Here is an 18,557-nt window from a genome sequence, read left to right on the forward strand (position 1 = left end):
CAGCTGGATATCTATCTCTGCTAGGATCAAAGGGTCTGAATACTTAGGACCATGTGAGATTTCAGTTTTTCTTTTTTTAATAAATCTGCAAAAATGTCAACAATTCTGTGTTTTTCTGTCAATATGGGGTGCTGTGTGTACATTAATGAGGAAAAAAAATTAATTTAAATGATTTTAGCAAATGGATGCAATATAACAGAGTGAAAAATTTAAGGGGGTCTGAATACTTTCCACCCCCACTGTAAATTTTGAAATTGATAAAAGCAACATGTCTCAAAAAAGTTGGGACAGGGCCATGCTTACTAGGGTGTAGCATTCCCTCTTAACAACACTTTACAAATGTCTGGGAACTGAGGAGACCAGTTGCTGCAGTGTTGGGGGAGAAAGGTTGTTCTATTCTTGTCTGATTTAATATTTTAACTGCTCAACAGTTTTCATTGTCATATTTTTCATTTCAATATGCGCCAAATATTTTTAAATTGGCAGGTGGTCTGGACTGCAAGTAGGCCAGTTAAGCACCCAGACTGTTCCATTACAAGGCCATGCTGTTGTCATAGACACAGTATGTGGTTTAGCATGGTCTTGCTGAAATATGCAGTGCCATCCCTGAAAAAGTTATGTTCTAGATGGGAGCATATGCTGCTCTAAAACCTGGATAAATCTTTCTGCACGGATGGTGCCTTTGCAGATGTGCAAGCTGCCCATTCCATATGCATTAATGAAGCCCCATTTCATCAGAGATGCAGGCTTTTGAATTGAGTGCTAACAAGAAAAGGGGTCCATCTCCTCTTTAGTCCGAGGATGTGGTGCCTATGGTTACCAAAAAGATTGTCAGATTTCGATTCATCCGACCACAGAACAGTTTTCCACTTTGCAAAAGACCATTTTAAATGCGATTTGGCCTAGAGAAGACAGAGGCGTTTTCTGGAGCATGTTGAGATATGGCTTCTTTGCATGACAGACCTTCACTTTGTATTTTTGGATGGCACAGAGGACAGAATTCCTGAGCACAGGCAGTGATTATCACAGAATTATACCCGTCTTTATTGCAGTGCCGTCTGAGGGCCTGAAAGATCATGGGCATCCAATATTGCGTTTTGGCCTTGTCCCTTGCGCAGAAAATTTCTCCAGATTCTCTGAATCTTGATATCATGTACTCTAGATTATATACGTCTTTGCAACTTTACATTAAGGAACATTATTCTGAAATCATTTGACAATTTTTAGACACAGCTTTTCACAGATTGGTGAATCATCTTTAATTTTGATGCATTCTGACTCTCTGAAATACTCTTTTTATACCCGTTACTGACATGTTGCAAGTTAACTTAATTCATTGCAAAATGCTCTTCTTTTGTTAGTGCTACTTACTCTGTCAGTTTTTTGTTGCCCTGTCCCAACTTTTCTGAGACATGTTGGTGCCATTCATTTCAAAATTCTCCCATTTTGTTTACTAAAATTGTACATTTTCTCAGTTTATTCACGTGATGCGTTTTATATTTTCTATTGTGAATAAAATATGGGTTTATAAAATTTGCAAATCATTGCATTCTGTTTTTATGTATGTATGTATTTCAAACAACGCATCAACCTTTTTAGAATTGGGGTTGTACAAGAATTCAAATTACATTAGACCTGTGAAACAGTAACCAGACTACTAAACATAACACTAACCCACATGAATAGGGGTCAGGGTGGAGTGGTAACCTAACCCAGCCATGTTTTATTCAAGCGTGAAACAGTATCCAGAGCAAAATGTGAGTCTTGTGTGTGTGCAAGTCATAATTGATTGTTACTATTAAGCGCTGCAAGGTATTTAGATTTGTCTATCAAACCCCATACATTTCACAAGATCAAAATAACCTTTAAGTGTTACTAAACCCACAACAGTAAAATCAGTCTGTATATGCAGTAAAGCATGCTTGTTATACTCACTGACACCTAAAGGGTTAATCCATTGTGTAAAAAGGCTGTTTGATCCCATCTTCTCTGAATATCTCCTTCTGCTATAGTCCCCAAGCCATCTCCTGATAGTATAGAACCTCGGTGGCACTTGCTCAGTTTGGTGTGTATTGCTAGAAGGTTATTATTTATTTTTTTGGAGGGTGCATGTGATCAGCAAAGGGCCAATCAGCACTGTATAGACAGAGGGTCAGGGGTCATGCCGCCCCATAAAATAGCCAGAGAACGAAAACTCCTCCTACAAGCTTTAACCAGTGCTCGGCTGGACACTGATAGAAGTCATAAGACTGCTATATACTGCTCATTATTTCGGCTCACGTCACTCTGTTCCAAGCTGGGGAAAGATCCCAACTTTACACTTGGGATCCACCCACATACCTGGATCGCAAGCTAGCTCAGCCTCTCAGCATTGCCACTGGGAGACTGAGCCAGATGGCCCCTCTCCAGCCCAGCACTCCACTGAGTGCTGGAGGGGCAGAGGAGAGGGCCGGTGACCGAGTCACAACTCCCTGCTGAGAGCGGAGAAGAGAACTGAGTTATGAGCAGTGTTTGATCGCTCAGTTCTCACTGCAAAGATGGCGGGGGATCGATGCTGCATCCACCTAGGGGAGTAGATTTGTTTTGTTTTTTTAAAACCCATATTTCTATTCTAAGCTATTTATCATCACTTAGTGCAAAACCTTTGAAGTGAACAGAAAATCCAGTCAAAATATTATTCAATCCAAAAATGTCCTTATGCAAAAGTGAAAAAATATTATATTCATAAAGTGCAAAGTTCATAGATTGATCACTAAAGTCCTGTGCAAACAGTTCATGCATGCCAGTGTCCCACACTGGGTAGATCGATCCTGACAGACACCTTCACCATAAATCAGATGGGGGCTTACCGCCAGCCTCACTGTGTTCCTCTTATGGTGACAAGATGATCCAGCTCACAGTCTCAGATGGGATGGATGGATGAAACCTCAGAGTTAAAAACAGGGAGACTCCTCGTGGCGTAGTATGGTCTGAACCATTTTATTTTAAAATCAGTGCACTTACATATAAAACAAATATGCTGCTGGCTGTAAATCTCTCCACCACAGCCAGTGCTATCCTTCAGTCATAAATTCAAAAAGCATCTGTGCAGCAGGGTGGGTGCCGTGTCCCTACGATTGTTTCGTTATATGCAACGTCATCAGGGGTACGCCCGCACGCTCACGGCTGCACGTTAAATAATTCACCTGGGAAAGGAAAAGCTCCACTATAGGTTAACTGAAAAAACGCCCCTACCTCCATGCCAGCAGCATCTTTGTTTTATGTGCAAGTGCACAGATTGTAAAATAAAACGGTTGAGACCATACTACACCATGAGGAGTCTCCCTGTTTTTTACCCATTTTAACTATGAGGATTCATCCATCCAATCTGAGACTGTGAGCTGGATCATCTTGTCACCATAAGAGGAACACAGTGAGACTGGCGGGGGAACATCTCAGGATTTCCATCTGAGGATCAGAGATCCCAATAAGCGCTGAATGATCTTCCTGAGTAAGGAAGATCGCTGGTGGTCTGGTAAGCCCCCCATCTGATTTATGGTGAAGGTGTCCCTCAGGATCGATCTATCCAGTGTGGGACACTGGCATGCATGAACTGTTTGAACAGGAGGACTTTAGTGATCAATCTATGAACTTTGCACTTTATGAATATAATATTTTTGCACTTTTGCATAAGGACATTTTTGGATTGAATAATATTTTGATTTGATTTTCTGTTCACTTCAAAAGGTTTTGCACTAGGTCATATATGGTGCTTTGCACATGGTATTTTTTTTTAGCACTGCACTTTTAGGACATACAGATCTGATTAAACCTGTTATTTAGGTTTTAGTGCACAGGTGCTGTATTTACTTTTGATAACACACTAGCGTGGATTTTTTTCTATATAGTATCATCACTTGTTATGTTTGCTTGAGTAAATCTAACCTTTTTAAACTGCCAGTTTGGTTTTAGAAAATTATCTTTTTATTCATTTTTTTGCATCTCAGTGCTGCTGATCTCCTTTTGCTTCTTTGGAGCCATTTCCAGTCTACATGTGTGCTCCAGAGGCAGCTGCATGTCATTGTCCAGGGTCAGCTTCCTGCATGAGCACTGGTACAGCTGTTTATAGGATTATAGTTCACATGGAAGCATGAGAGGGGGCTAAAACAAAAAAAAAGCGAGAACTGGAAGACAGGGACCCCTTAACAGAAATGTCTGATCAAGAACTTTCATGGAAAAATTACCATGTTCCTTAATGACAAGTGTAAAAAGATTGAAAATGCCTTCACATGAACATTTTAATGATAATATGAAATGTTAGTAATGGGGCTTGGATGTAATTTCGGTATTGAATTGCATGCTTACAATTTTTGAATGGAGAATGTTGTATTACTATTTTTGTTTCATTTCTTTAAGAGTATTCTATTCTTATTGTATTAGGATTATACAGAATTTATATAGCACCAATAGTTTGCGCAGAGCTTTAAAACACGAGGGTAGACAACACAGTTACAATACAATTCAGGAGGAATCAGAGGGCCCTGCTTGTTAGAGCTTACAATCTAAGAGGGAGGGTCAATTGATGCTTCAATTTTGGCAAAAGCAATGTCTGGAACTACTTGTACTTCTCAGCAGTGAGGATCCATCATTGTATATGTATGATGAATTTCAGGATTGAAATCACGTGCCCTGATATTTATACACTATATCAGAGAACCACTTTACTGGTAAGATAAAGTAAGAACAAAAAGTTGTGTATACACAGACTGTATTATTGACATTAGAAAGCAAACACTTCCTGAAAGCCCTAATGCTGGATTCACACTTTGCATAGCGTGAATGCATGCTCCTCACATTCACTTGCACGTTTTGCACATCGTGCACAAGGCATCCCATTCACTTCAATGGGCTGTTTGATGTAAGACAAAACGTGCCAAATAAGCTGTCAAACTAAATTTTGCTGTCAAGCTTTGTATGCTTGTCACATGTGTCTCTTCACCCAGGGACTTGGGCAGCAGAGCCATTAGCTCCTACTGCTGTCAATTAAATGTTGTAAGAAGGAAGCGGGAGCGGCTCAGCTCCATAGACGCACACAGCTGGGGATCGTGCATGCACCTGTACCCCCCATAGCAAGTGGCTTGCTACAAGGGCACACAGACAAGAGGAGGAGCTAAGATCACCAGCTGGGGACCCTAGAAGAGAAGGTGTGGGGGAGTTGTAAACCCTGATGGTTTTTTGCCTTAATGCATTCTATGCATTAAGGTGAAAAACCTTCTCTCATGCTGCAGCCCCCCAGTGCCCCAGTTTTACTTACCTGAACTCGGTCTTTTTCTCCCCAGGGATGAGCACACCATCTCTAGCTGGTATCTCATGTACCGATTGGATAGATAACAGCGCAGCCATTGGCTCCAGCTGCTGTCAATCAAATCCAACGACGTGGGCGCCAGAGCTGAGTCCTGCTTTCTGTGTCAATAGACGCATTAGCAGGACTTGGGAACATGCCCGCACGGGTGTCCTAAGGAGAGCACTTCTCCGTCAGGGCACGCGAGAAGAGGTGGCGCTACCAGCACCGCTGAGGGACCCCAGAAGAGGAGGATCAGGGCCACTCTGTGCTTAACCAACTGCACAGTGAAGGTAAGTATATGTTTGTTATTTAAAAAAAAAAAAAACCTTTAGTAACCCCTTAACATGTTACGAAATATGGGTGTAACATGTAAAACATCACTAAAAGCAAACTAGTCCTTAAATTTGAGCATGGGGAGTCGCATGCTTATTTCATAGCAGGATTTAAACTGACCATATTTAATTAAAAATCAAATTCAAATTTGATTTCAAAGTTCAAATTTGATATTAGTACAAAAATTCCACAACCTAAACAACTTTAAAACAGAGCTCTGGACTGCTTACCTAAGGGATTCTGCCATTCTTCTCAAGTCTTCATTTTGCTGTTTTAACCGTTCAAGCTTAGCCAGTATTTTAGACAGTTCTCTACTGGAGTGGTCGGGGCTATCATTGTCTCGTACCAAATGCCCACCAATGTAAAATAACAACGTGCCCCAGGCACAAAGAATGAGCATTATCCAACGCCAGGAGCCTGTCCATGACCGCATCTTCAGTTTCCAGCCAGAGTCTGTTGTCTCAGGAAAAAAACATGGCAGTTTGTCTCTCCTTCACTGATCACCACATACTTCGGAGGAAATCTGTCACCCCTCAATATGTCTAAAGGAAACAGTAAGAGAAAAATAGGTTTAGCTATTTTATAGTGTGGGGGTTTGAAATCTGCAGGTAAGGTTTCTTGGACTTAACAGGGATTTCTGCACAACAAATCAAAATAGTTTAAGAAAAAGTTTTTGTTTAGAATTCTTTATGAAATTTTGCACACTAACTTTCAGTCAAAGACATTTTAACCATTTCAAGACCGAGCCTATTTCTGACACTTCTTGTTTACAATTTCAAATCAGTATTTTTTGCTAGAAAATTACTTAGAACCCCCAAACATTATATACAATTTTTTTAGCAAAGACCCTAGAGAGTAACATGGCGGTCGTTGCAATATTTTATTTAGTAAAATAAAGCAGTGCAGCGCTAAACTAAAAGTCCATTGACACAGTCCCTTTAAAATAGAATCAGTTGTGGATAGGAAAACAGTTCTCCACTGTGATGATATAAGTGCTCAAAAATATTCCATGCAGTGCTACGCATCCGTGATACCACCACCGGCCAGCCAAACCGCTCACCTCAGCAAATGGACCCCTGAACTAACAGGTAGGTCAAACCAGCATGTACCACGCTAGGTGGAAGGAAATGGAGACTTGTCTGGAAAGATGGTCCCACGGTAGTGGAGATGACACTCCAAATTGCAGATCATATCACATGTAATAAAAATGAAGATACATAGTGCACACTGCGTGGCTAAAATAGATATCATTTATTAAAAGTATAAGGTACTCACAAGCACAGCACTAAGCCCTAGTGCTGGGATACAGGTAAAATGTCATCAAAGGATAACGTGGGTTAAATGGCGGCTGCAGTGATGTCCAAAAGCTCCCGCACGCGTATCGTCCTCCTCTGGACTTCATCAGCGGTTATTGGAGATAAAAGACATCACATCTATATATATATAGAGCCCAAAAAATCTATTTCCTGTAAGGTAAGACCCCCCCCTAGGGAACCATCCAATCAGCTCCAGCTATCATGGGGTCAAAGAGATTGCTTCCTACCAAGCCTATCAAGTCACTATGGTAACCCAGGCTCATGTGTGATGATGCCCGGTCATGTGACATTAAAACACAGGAAACACCTATTAGCAAAAAGATAGGGTTTCACAGGCCGTCATGACGTCATCACCGCCGGGACGGCCGATCATATAACCCTCTATTCTTTAGTATCATCTGACACTGGAACTCCCTCTGATGCAGAGCCCCACCCCCAATGTTCAGAGCCTCCCTCTCAGGCCGTCATTCCGTAAGAAGAACGCCCCTTATGGGTGTGTATTAAGACGGCCGCCGTGACGTCATTGACGCCAGGACGGCCAGTCATGTGGTCTCATTTAGCGTGTTAATACAGGCTAGGAACGAAAACAGACGCTCCAGGAGGCAGGACGCTCCCCTTGATAACTGGAGCGGCCGTCATGACGTCACCGACGCCAGGACGGCTGGTCATGTGATCCCACTATCAGAGCTGGAACGCAAACACATACAAAGCTCCGTCCCCAGTAGCCTCCTACTCAGGCTGTCCCTATGGCGATCCTTGATTTTAATGTCCAGTACAAACAATTTGAAAGGGTTGTTCGCAAATATTGGCCTATTCTCAGACGGGACAAAGTGCTTGGTCCTGTCCTCCCTCAGTTTCCTCAATTCGTCTACAGAAAGGCCCCCTCTTTGCGTGACAAGTTGGCCCCTGGGGTGATCGATCCACCTGTTCCGTTTGAGAATAGAATCTTCAATGTACTGACAGGATTTTACGCCTGTGGACGGTGTCCACCATGCAAACAGGCTAAATGTAATATTAAAAAACGTAAAGAGTTTATCGCCACAGCAACCAAGAAATCATATAAAATTAAAGACTTCATTACATGTTCTACCACAGGGGTAGTGTACATGATGGAGTGCGAATGTGGCCTCCAGTACATAGGCAGGACATCTAGACCTCTGCATATCAGAATAGGAGAACATGTGAATAACATCAAAAAAGGTTTGGTAACTCATAATGTTTCCAAGCACTTTCGACTATTCCATGCTCGAAACCCTGCTAAATTAAAATTTTGGGGGGTTGAAAAAGTGACCCCTCATTGGAGGGGGGGGAACTTCATTCGACAACTGAGCCGCCGTGAGTCATTTTGGGCGTATGAGACCCAAGTGGGGGTACCCACGGGACTCAATGTCGAATTCGACTTAAATTGTTTCATCTCTGACAAATAACGTCTATGGGGTAATTTTTGGGTTGCCGTTTATTGAATTAGAGAGCTATTTTTGCATGGCGTACTAATATAGACGGTTAGTTGTGCACATTTTAGTACAGATACTCATATTGCATATGTGGGTGTCGTGTATTTTTCAGTTTGTGAATCGATGTATACCTTATGTACATAATCTGATATGGGGGGTTGTGTGTAATTTGATTGTGAATCGACATACCGGCATTATAATATTATAATATGTATATCTATATGGGTTGAAAAGTATAGGGTGGGTATGTGGTGGTGGCTGCAGTGAGGTCGTTAGTACAGCACATGGGGATTTTTCCATGTGCTGATTTTATAATTATGAATTATTTCTATTAATAAATTTTTAAATCCCCTTCCCATTCCTCTAGCTGTGGGCATACAATGTGAACAGGAATACTGTTCTATTCATGAGCCCAGTATTTGACAATAGAGCGGAAACATTGGGGTGTTATAATCAATCATTAATAAACAGGCTTAATAAAGGCTGAAGCCCCAACTTGCAGATCGCCATAGGGACAGCCTGAGTAGGAGGCTACTGGGGACGGCGCTTTGTATGGGTTTGCGTTCCAGCTCTGATAGTGGGATCACATGACCAGCCGTCCTGGCGTCGGTGACGTCATGACGGCTGCTCCAGTTATCAAGGGGAGCGTCCTGCCTCTGGAGCGTCTGTTTTCGTTCCTAGCCTGTATTAACACGCTAAATGAGACCACATGACTGGCCGTCCTGGCGTCAATGACGTCACGGCGGCCGTCTTAATACACACCCATAAGGGGCGTTCTTCTTACGGAATGACGGCCTGAGAGGGAGGTTCTGAACATTGGGGGTGGGGCTCTGCATCAGAGGGAGTTCCAGTGTCAGATGATACTAAAGAATAGAGGGTTATATGATCGGCCGTCCCGGCGGTGATGACGTCATGACGGCCTGTGAAACCCTATCTTTTTGCTAATAGGTGTTTCCTGTGTTTTAATGTCACATGACCGGGCATCATCACACATGAGCCTGGGTTACCATAGTGACTTGATAGGCTTGGTAGGAAGCAATCTCTTTGACCCCATGATAGCTGGAGCTGATTGGATGGTTCCCTAGGGGGGGGTCTTACCTTACAGGAAATAGATTTTTTGGGCTCTATATATATAGATGTGATGTCTTTTATCTCCAATAACCGCTGATGAAGTCCAGAGGAGGACGATACGCGTGCGGGAGCTTTTGGACATCACTGCAGCCGCCATTTAACCCACGTTATCCTTTGATGACATTTTACCTGTATCCCAGCACTAGGGCTTAGTGCTGTGCTTGTGAGTACCTTATACTTTTAATAAATGATATCTATTTTAGCCACGCAGTGTGCACTATGTATCTTCATTTTTATTACATGTGATATGATCTGCAATTTGGAGTGTCATCTCCACTACCGTGGGACCATCTTTCCAGACAAGTCTCCATTCCCTTCCACCTAGCGTGGTACATGCTGGTTTGACCTACCTGTTAGTTCAGGGGTCCATTTGCTGAGGTGAGCGGTTTGGCTGGCCGGTGGTGGTATCACGGATGCGTAGCACTGCATGGAATATTTTTGAGCACTTATATCATCACAGTGGAGAACTGTTTTCCTATCCACAACTGATTCTATTTTAAAGGGACTGTGTCAATGGACTTTTAGTTTAGCGCTGCACTGCTTTTATTTTATTATATGTTTTTCGGAGGTTTTATATGTTTACCTTCAGTGCACAGCAGCTTATATTTCGTGTTAGTTATATTTCTGCGCTGACTGTATTATTTTAACAATATTTTATTTAGCACAGTATTTGCGCAGTGGCAGTATCATAGCCAATGAGGTTCAACTGAGGTGTGATTATTGCTAATTGCTTCTCGGCCTTTTGGCCAAGATCGAGTGTAGTACCTGTTCATATCAGTTTCCAGGAGGTGGCGCTTGCTTCCGTCCCTGATCTATGGCGAGATAGAGATGGGATTGCGGTTGCTATGCAAAACCTGCTGGAGTGAAGGTAACCCGGTGCGGTTTGCAGCCGAAAGGGAAGCCTTCTGATGGGGACAGAGAAACATTCGGTCTTGGCAGAGGGTCTGGACCCTGGCCTTCTGGCCTGGATTGGGGCAGCTCTAGCTCCAGACAGTTATTCGGGAGAGAACGCTGGCTCCTCTTTCTCCCACCGGGGGAGCGGCCAGTATTTCCCAAATGTAATTAGGTAGGAGGGACGGAACGACGGTGAAGCCTGATGGCGAGGGCTCTCACCACGCTTCCAGAACTCCATACCTTCCTGCCTGGAGTGGGGGCTGCTGTGGTCTGGGCTGTGGGTCAGGGTTGCTTTGAAAAGCCAGTGGTGAATGTAACCCTGAAGTGGCAGTTCAGGGGTGCCGTACACTGTGTTTAGGCACTTGATTTTATGGTACCATGGTCACTTCACCACTACACACGTTTTTCACACCTGCCTCTTGGGCCGAGCCTTTTGGCTGGGACCAGGGGAAATTTTTAATCCTGGCCGGAGGGCCAGCCATTGTATTACACAATGGTCACTTTTCACTCTCCCACCTTCCTATCCCCCCACTCTTTTTATTTAATCCCCTGTTTGTCACTTTTTTGTATTTTTGTTTGATATGTGTACACATTTTGTCACTGTGGCGAGTAGGGTGTGGGTCCTCGGGCCTACTCTGAAAGTCTTGGGAAGGGGTGGACATAGGCCTTTTGGTTTGGTTCGCCTTTTCCTTTGGGTGTCTCCCTTCGGGGGAGCCCCACCTGTACTTGGGATGGTCTGTTTCAGGAGACCTTCCAGTAAACGGGGGTCCGCCTGGTTTCGGCCAGATGGACCCATTGTATAAGTACCTCAGTCCCTGTCTGGAGCCTAACTCCCCGGGGGATCAGGGTAAGGTCTTTCCCTAGCGGAGGACTCTGAACACCCGTTGCACGTTTTTGTGTTTCACTCTTTATGGGTGTGCACTTTTTTTGGCACCGGGTGGAAGTTTTTCAATAAAAAAAAAAAAGTGGGAGTTTGAAATCTGCAGGTAAAGTTTCTTGGACGTAACAGGGATTTCTGCACAACAAATCAAAATAGTTTAAGAAAAAGTTTTTGTTTAGAATTCTTTATGAAAATTTGCACACTAACTTTCAGTCAAAGACATTTTAACCATTTCAAGACCAAGCCTATTTCTGACACTTCTTGTTTACAATTTCAAATCAGTATTTTTTGCTAGAAAATTACTTAGAACCCCCAAACATTATATATAATTTTTTTAGCAAAGACCCTAGAGAGTAACATGGCGGTCGTTGCAATATTTTATTTAGCACAATATTTGCGCAGCGGTCTTTCAAACGCAATTTTTGGGGAAAAAACACTTCACTGAATTAAAAAAAAAAAACAGTAAAGTTATCCCATTATTTTGCATATTGTGAAAGATGATGTTACGCTGAGTAAACAGATACCAAATATGTTACGCTTTAAAATTGCACGCACTCATGGAATGGCGACAAACTACGGTACTTAAAAATCTCCATAGGCAATGTTTAAAAACGTTTAACAGTTACCCATTTAGAGTTACAGAGGAGGTCTTATGCTAGAATTATTGCTCTCACTCCAACAAATCGCAGCAGTACCTCACATGTGTGATTTGAACACTGTCTACATTTGCAGACGCAACTTACGCATGCGCTTTCTTTGGTGCACGCAGGGACGGGGAGCTTTACTACATTGAAGATCAAATCAAAGCCGATTCCGGCTTTTTTGGGGACTCTGGGCAGCCGGCGGACGTGGCAGCTGGTTGCTCAGGTCTCCCGGTGGGACGGGAGACCCAGGCAGAGTGGTGGGAGGAGGGGGACATCCCCTCCCGCTTCTTGCGATAATGACTGAGCGGCTTATTAGCCGCATCAGTTATCACATGAAAGCCAACCGCCAGCTCTAAAAAAAACGGTACCGGGGTGATGCCTCTGGATGCAGGCATCACCCCGATACAACCACTTCAACATAATGACGTACAGGTACGTGATTTTCTATAAAGTGGTTAATATGATAACCATTGGTATTATTCTCATATACATATTCATATTTATATACAAGCATTCATATATTCATATACTATGCTTGTATCCATAATAGTAGGTGTAGGTTTGGGATAATATTTAGACTTCAAATGGATGTAAACCTGATTCATGAAATTTTACCTAAGCACATAGTATATCTATAGTGTTTTCTTATCTCTCTCCAAAGTCCTGAGTCCCGTGTCTGTCTGCTGCTCCGTTCTTCTGTTATCAGCATGATAACTTCTGACAAGTTCTCCGACAACTAAGATAAAACCAGCCTGAAATGTGTGTCAGGGTGGGTGCTATAAAAAGATTAACAGGGAGCTGATCTAGTCACAGCACATTCCTTCCTTCCCCTTCCTATGTGGAGAGGGGTTGTGTCTCTTTCCTCCAATAAGCCATCACAAAGTGTATGCCAAGAACCCACACCCAGTGCTGAACAGGAAGAAAAAAAATCTTTCTAAAGAATAAAGCAAGCTTAAGACAGCAGATATACATGTAAAACTTATGTAAGTATTTTCTACATCACTCCCCCCCTCCTTGTGAACTCTGCCTGTGCTGCATTATCATTTACATTGTTTCCAGCCAACAACCAAACCCTTGCTTCTCATGTTACGAGAGATGTGAAGTGAAGGCTACTAGAGGTGACAATTCTTTCTTCACAGTAAAGTGAGTTTTTATGAAGTTTTATTGCTAATTTGTGCACAAAGAAAGTTAGTTCGTTTTATGAATATCGTAAGGAATATCATAGCCCAAGAGTATATTTTTAGTTAAAAACTAAAGGATAAGTGCACTTACTCTTTTTTTTTTCTACAACTGCCCCCCCTCTCTATGCACTCTGCCATTGTTCCCAGCTATCTCCATGGACAACAAAACACCTACACCTCATTTTGGAGAAGTGGAAAGGTGGAAGCTTTTGTAGTCATGTCTTGGAGTGACAACTCTGTTTCTTCATAGTAGGGCGAGTGAGCATGGTCAGCAGGAAGTGCATCACTGGCAGGGTCACTAGATGAAAATATAGGGAAAAAAAACTCCTGAAAAACACGGATTGCTGTTCTTACCATAAAATCAGTTCCTTGGAGCTCATTGGGCACGAAGGACTCAGTCTGATACACCTGGGTTATACTGCTGCCTTCGGGCGTAAATAAGACACTGTTAAGCAAAAAAAAGGCATGCCAGGAAAAAAAAAAAAAAATGTCCATTACAATCATGCTTTAGTTTTGTATTAGGAACAGATCACAAAACACAGAGGAGTGGGACCTGCAGTTCTTAATAAACTTCAATAAACTGAGCTTTAAGTACAAAAAAAAAATATGTTGACATACCTGTATTTTCCATATCTTGGAGGACACAAGAATAATTCTTAGACCATGGGTTATATGCTGCTACCTTCATGTGATAAGACCAGAAGGGAAAGACCTCTGTATAAAGGGTAACCAAGGCACCCCGAAATATGAATTGCAGGGTGGGATTAGTGACGTAAGGACTACATTGATATGTGCGTAGATGAGAAATATAAGAAGTTATGTTGTATTTGCTATCAAAAGTAGAAAATCTTCCATATGAGGGATAAAGTGGCAGGTCCACAGGAGACCAGGCAGCCTAGCTACTGCAGTAATTAGGACAGATCTGTTAGGGAATGGTGGAAAATGCATCCCTAAACAAAGAAGAAAGAGTCCCTGTGAAGGATTTGAAGAGTCCCTGTAATTCTGCCTAAAAGAGAAGAAGGATTAGCAATAGAAACATTTATTAGAAAGGAAATAGAAGAGCCATGGAGATTTCAGTGTACCTCTCCAAAAGATAGAGTGAAATAAAATTCTGGGATGTTTCTATTCTAAGCTGGGGCAAATGTCAATGCATGTTCTCCCTACCTGTAGAAGTAAAGGCAAACTTTAATAAGAAGGTGGCTTCTGTGCAGGTCTGGTGAGCTTAGATGTGGATGGTCTGCCACAAAAAGATGCAGTAAAGGAGGACGGCTGCAGGGGGCAAAAATATTGAATACATAAGGTAAAAAGGAGGACAATTAAATAGAGAGGCGTGCTAGCGGATAGTGGGGTAGGAACCCCCCTACCTTCTTACCACCTTAATGTATTCCTCAATGTGTTTTCCAAAGAAGAGCTCATCTCAGGCAAAAAGGTACCTTTCTCAAGCAGACTCAGCTAACCAAGCTATAAGCCATATAATTCTGCATAGGCACAGACATTAAAGACATTCTGGAGATTTGAGAAATCACATTCTCCATGGCTTCTATGCAGAATAGTAGGACTGAAGGCAAGAGCTGTAATCTTGCACAAAGAATAGGATTATCTATATCAGGAGAGAGTTTACTATTGAGTTCTCCAGTCCAGTGTGCCATAGTATGGGCAACTGACAATATGGCAACAGTCAGACGCAGGGCTGGACCTCCCAGAGCAAAGGACTTCAAAAGTGTCTCCCAATGCCCATCAATTCAATCCTTAAAGGAGGGAAGGTCCTCAAAAGAACAGTAGATTGATTATTTTCTGTAAGAATGGCTGGTCCGAATGCAAGTGTGCCAGGAAATTCAGGTTGTGATGCTCAAGTGGGGGGAGGAGAGACAGAAGAGCATTTTTAGCTTCTGGCACCTACCGTTTCCAGCAGTGGCAATAGTCTTTGGAACAGAGGCAGCAAACATGGCCTTTGAGACCAAAGCAGAATTCTCTGCTCATGTTGTGTGTCTGTGTGGGAGCTGAAATCAGGGGGCTGGAGCAGTGTCAGTGTAAGACCTTGCTCCAAAACAAAATAACAGCTATCAACCTGAGAGAAAGTTTCGTGACTCCTCAGGGCCTGCAGAGGAACTCTATTTGTCCCATGTGCTGCCGCTCCCAAGCACCTTTAATCCACCACTGCCAAGCGAGGACCTCTGCTGGGTACTCGTGGAATGGGTGCAGACTGAGGGAACTCGGTGTGTCTTGTATGAAGGAATTGCAATAACACAGGCCCTAACAGAGTTTCTGTGGCTGTTTCTCTGATGTATTAGGCAACAGGTGATTAGGCAAACAATCAGCTTACATTGGAGCCGAAAAATTGTGGCCAGAAGTGCACAGTTACATGTCTACTAAGAACTACATCATTAGTCAGAGAAAGAAAATAGGTAAATGTCATAATACCATTACCCATAGGCTCAAAGCAAGAAAATAATAGCTAGAGGAAAAAAAAAAACAAAACAAACAAACCACACATGTGTAGAACACGTAACTGATGCCAACAAAAGCGCTTCTGTGCGCAGCACTGCAGGGTGTCTTGCATGACAAAAAGAACATAATGTTGTGCATACTAAAGATCCAAGTAATGATCCACCAAGCAAAAAAACTGGTATGTAAAAAGGTACAGGGAAACCCCACCCTACCTTGTCCACAGCTACCATGAAAAAGGGTGGTAAGCTGATTTTTGAGACCAGAGACCTGGAGGATCTGGAAGGGCCCACAGGGTGTTTGCCAGAAGTTTGATCAAGTCAGAGTACCACATGTTTTTGGGCCAGTTCAGAGCTATGGGGTTCACCAGAATGCCCGTCATGTTCCGGCAGAGTAAATGAGGAAGGAGTATCAAAAGTAGAAAAAGCGTAGAGAAGGCTTTACTGATCCTACAGAGTCAGCAGAGCATCCCTGTTCCTGGAGACAAACCTGTTTAGTATGTTGATGGATCTGGAGACCAGGAGGTCCACATCCAAGGTTACCCACCTGTGACCTGAAGTACATCTGGGTGTAGGGACAACCCCCCCCCCCCCAAGGATAAGGATCAGGATTCAGTTTTGATACTCTTGGGGTTTTTAAGGGTTCCCAGACAAATACCAGCACTAGCAGAATCTACAGGACGCTGAACTAATTTTAAGGTGGCGGGCACCAGATCAAAATAAACTGATAGATTACCTTTAGGCTCAGTTCACACTAGCCAACTCCAAAGTTGCGCAATTTTCAGCCAGATCAAAGTCATGCAGGGACCTTTTCTGAAGTTGCAGCGATTTCAGTAGTGTCAATTGGAACAGCTCTCATAGAGATACATGGCATTTCACATGCCCTGCGACTTTGGATCTCATAAGTCAGATCCTAAGTCGCACTAGTGTGAACTGAGCCTTTGCATGGAAGCTATGACAGCTCTTCACAAGACAGGACCTATGCAACATAAAGTTTAGAGACCACTGCAGGTATTTCAGACAGTAGAAAGATAGAACTAAAGAAGAATTCCTTCTCAACCCCAACTACTGGTATGTTAAAAATGATCCCTCCCCCATCCTAACATCTATGCTGACTAACCAGTGTAAAAAAGTTGTACAGTATATACTTACTAATTTTCAGTCCACCCCAGGCCAATCACATGGTCTAGTTCCCCTGTATCAGCCAGTGGCAGCTGCAGGGGAGAGAAGGGAGAGCTGACAACATATGGGCTATAGGAGCCTATAGGTGATGTCACTGCTACCAGGCCTAACAATCCATTGTTGAGTGCACTTTCCATTCCCCTGCAGCCACCATTGGCTGACGTAGAGGATCACATGACCAGACTAAGCTGAAAAGAGATAAGTTACATAGTTACATAGTTAGTAAGGTTGAATAAAGACACCAGTCCATCCAGTTCAACCTGAGTGAGTACACCCTCACATCAGTCCCTACCCTCAAGAAACCCACAATCCAAGGTCCCCAACTCATATTTATATACTAGGGCCAATTTTGGACAGAAGCCAATTAACCTACCAGCATGTCTTTGGAGTGTGGGAGGAAACCGGAGTACCCGGAGGAAACCCATGCAGGCACAGGGAGAACATGCAAACTCCAGGCAGGTAGTGTCGAGGTTGGGATTTGAACCAGCGACCCTTTTTACTGCTAGGTGAGAGTGCTAACCACTACACCACTGTGCCGCCCAAAGTATATACATCTTTTTTACACACGTTAGGCAGCAAAGGTGTTAGCTGAAATTCGACTTATTTTCACACAGATATGTTTAAATTGCCACAGCAGCCTTCCTAAAGGGCCCCCTCCCACATGCCCTATAGCAGCTGTTAGGGCCATGACAAGATTACAGTGTGGGATGGTGCAGAGAATGTCATATATAACTCCAGCAACAATGGGCACACTTTTGTAGAATCATAGTAGCTGCGTTTTGAGCCAAAATAAAGAAACAAAAAGACCTTTTGTATGCAACGCTCATAAAATATCCCGCAGAAAAATGTTCTGGTTACAAGACTTAGAGTATCAGAAAAGCATGGATATTGAAGAAGGTTAAATTGCATGGCTGCTTAATGAGAGGCAACACCTGGGTCCAAAGATGGGCTTGCCTGTACAGTGCAGTACACAGACACAGGCTTATATTGATCAAGTGAGGCTACCAGCAAACAAAATGTGAAAGAGCAGCCAATATACTGTAACACCTCCCACTTCCACTAATTCTCAGATTATCAGGACAGAGGAAAAGGTGTTCTGTACTGTACAGGATTTTACATTTAAGTAAAAAATCCTCATTTTATAATCATACAATACAGGACACAAACTTCTATCAAGACCAAGGGACATCCCTAAGCAATACAATTAAACAGTGAGCAGCACAGAAAACAATGGCAACGGTCCAAAGCAAGGGAAACAGGTTCCCCAACCTAAAGAGCAGCTTGATAAGGCATGTCTCAAGGTACAAAACACTGTGGACACACGTATATAACTTTACTGAATCTGCTTTGGGCCTCCAAAAATTGAAATGTCTCCTACAGCTGATGGAGGCTCTCCTCATTATCCCACACAGTAACTTTAGGTATAACAAAGCCAATGTAGTCAGACAATATTGACATTTACAGTGATCATGATTAAATGAAAGTTCTATTAATTAAATATAATATAATATAATATATATAAAATATCAAGCATAAATACCTTTGATAGTGCTATACATCCATAGGCCTATTGGTACATGTCAAGCACGAATCTAAGTCCAGTACAACCTATAGGAGCTGCAGAATCCCGTTTATAACCAGATCCAAGGGACCTAAACCTGTGTTGTCTAACCAATTGGCCCACACTGTCTTACATTTGGATGGACAACCGCTGTGTTGATATACATTGTATACAACGGATGTAAAAAGTCTACACACCCCTGTAAAAATGCCAG

At 42.7% G+C, this 18,557-nt stretch overlaps 1 protein-coding gene and 1 pseudogene across 1 annotated transcript in view; one reads left to right on the forward strand and one right to left on the reverse strand.

Moving 5' to 3' along the window:
- Positions 1-18,557, reverse strand: part of FUT8 (fucosyltransferase 8) — a gene marked incomplete in the record, with an annotated part of 204,138 nt that overhangs the window by 155,399 nt on the left and 30,182 nt on the right. The window contains 2 exon segments of the mRNA XM_073608564.1: positions 5,887-6,198; positions 13,511-13,601. Coding sequence (XP_073464665.1) covers positions 5,887-6,089 — 203 coding nt within the window.
- LOC141120781 (U4 spliceosomal RNA) lies at positions 10,224-10,288 on the forward strand (annotated as a pseudogene).

Source organism: Aquarana catesbeiana, linkage group LG13 (assembly GCF_042186555.1).
Source record: "Aquarana catesbeiana isolate 2022-GZ linkage group LG13, ASM4218655v1, whole genome shotgun sequence".
In the NCBI taxonomy this organism is placed as follows: Eukaryota; Metazoa; Chordata; class Amphibia; order Anura; family Ranidae; genus Aquarana; species Aquarana catesbeiana.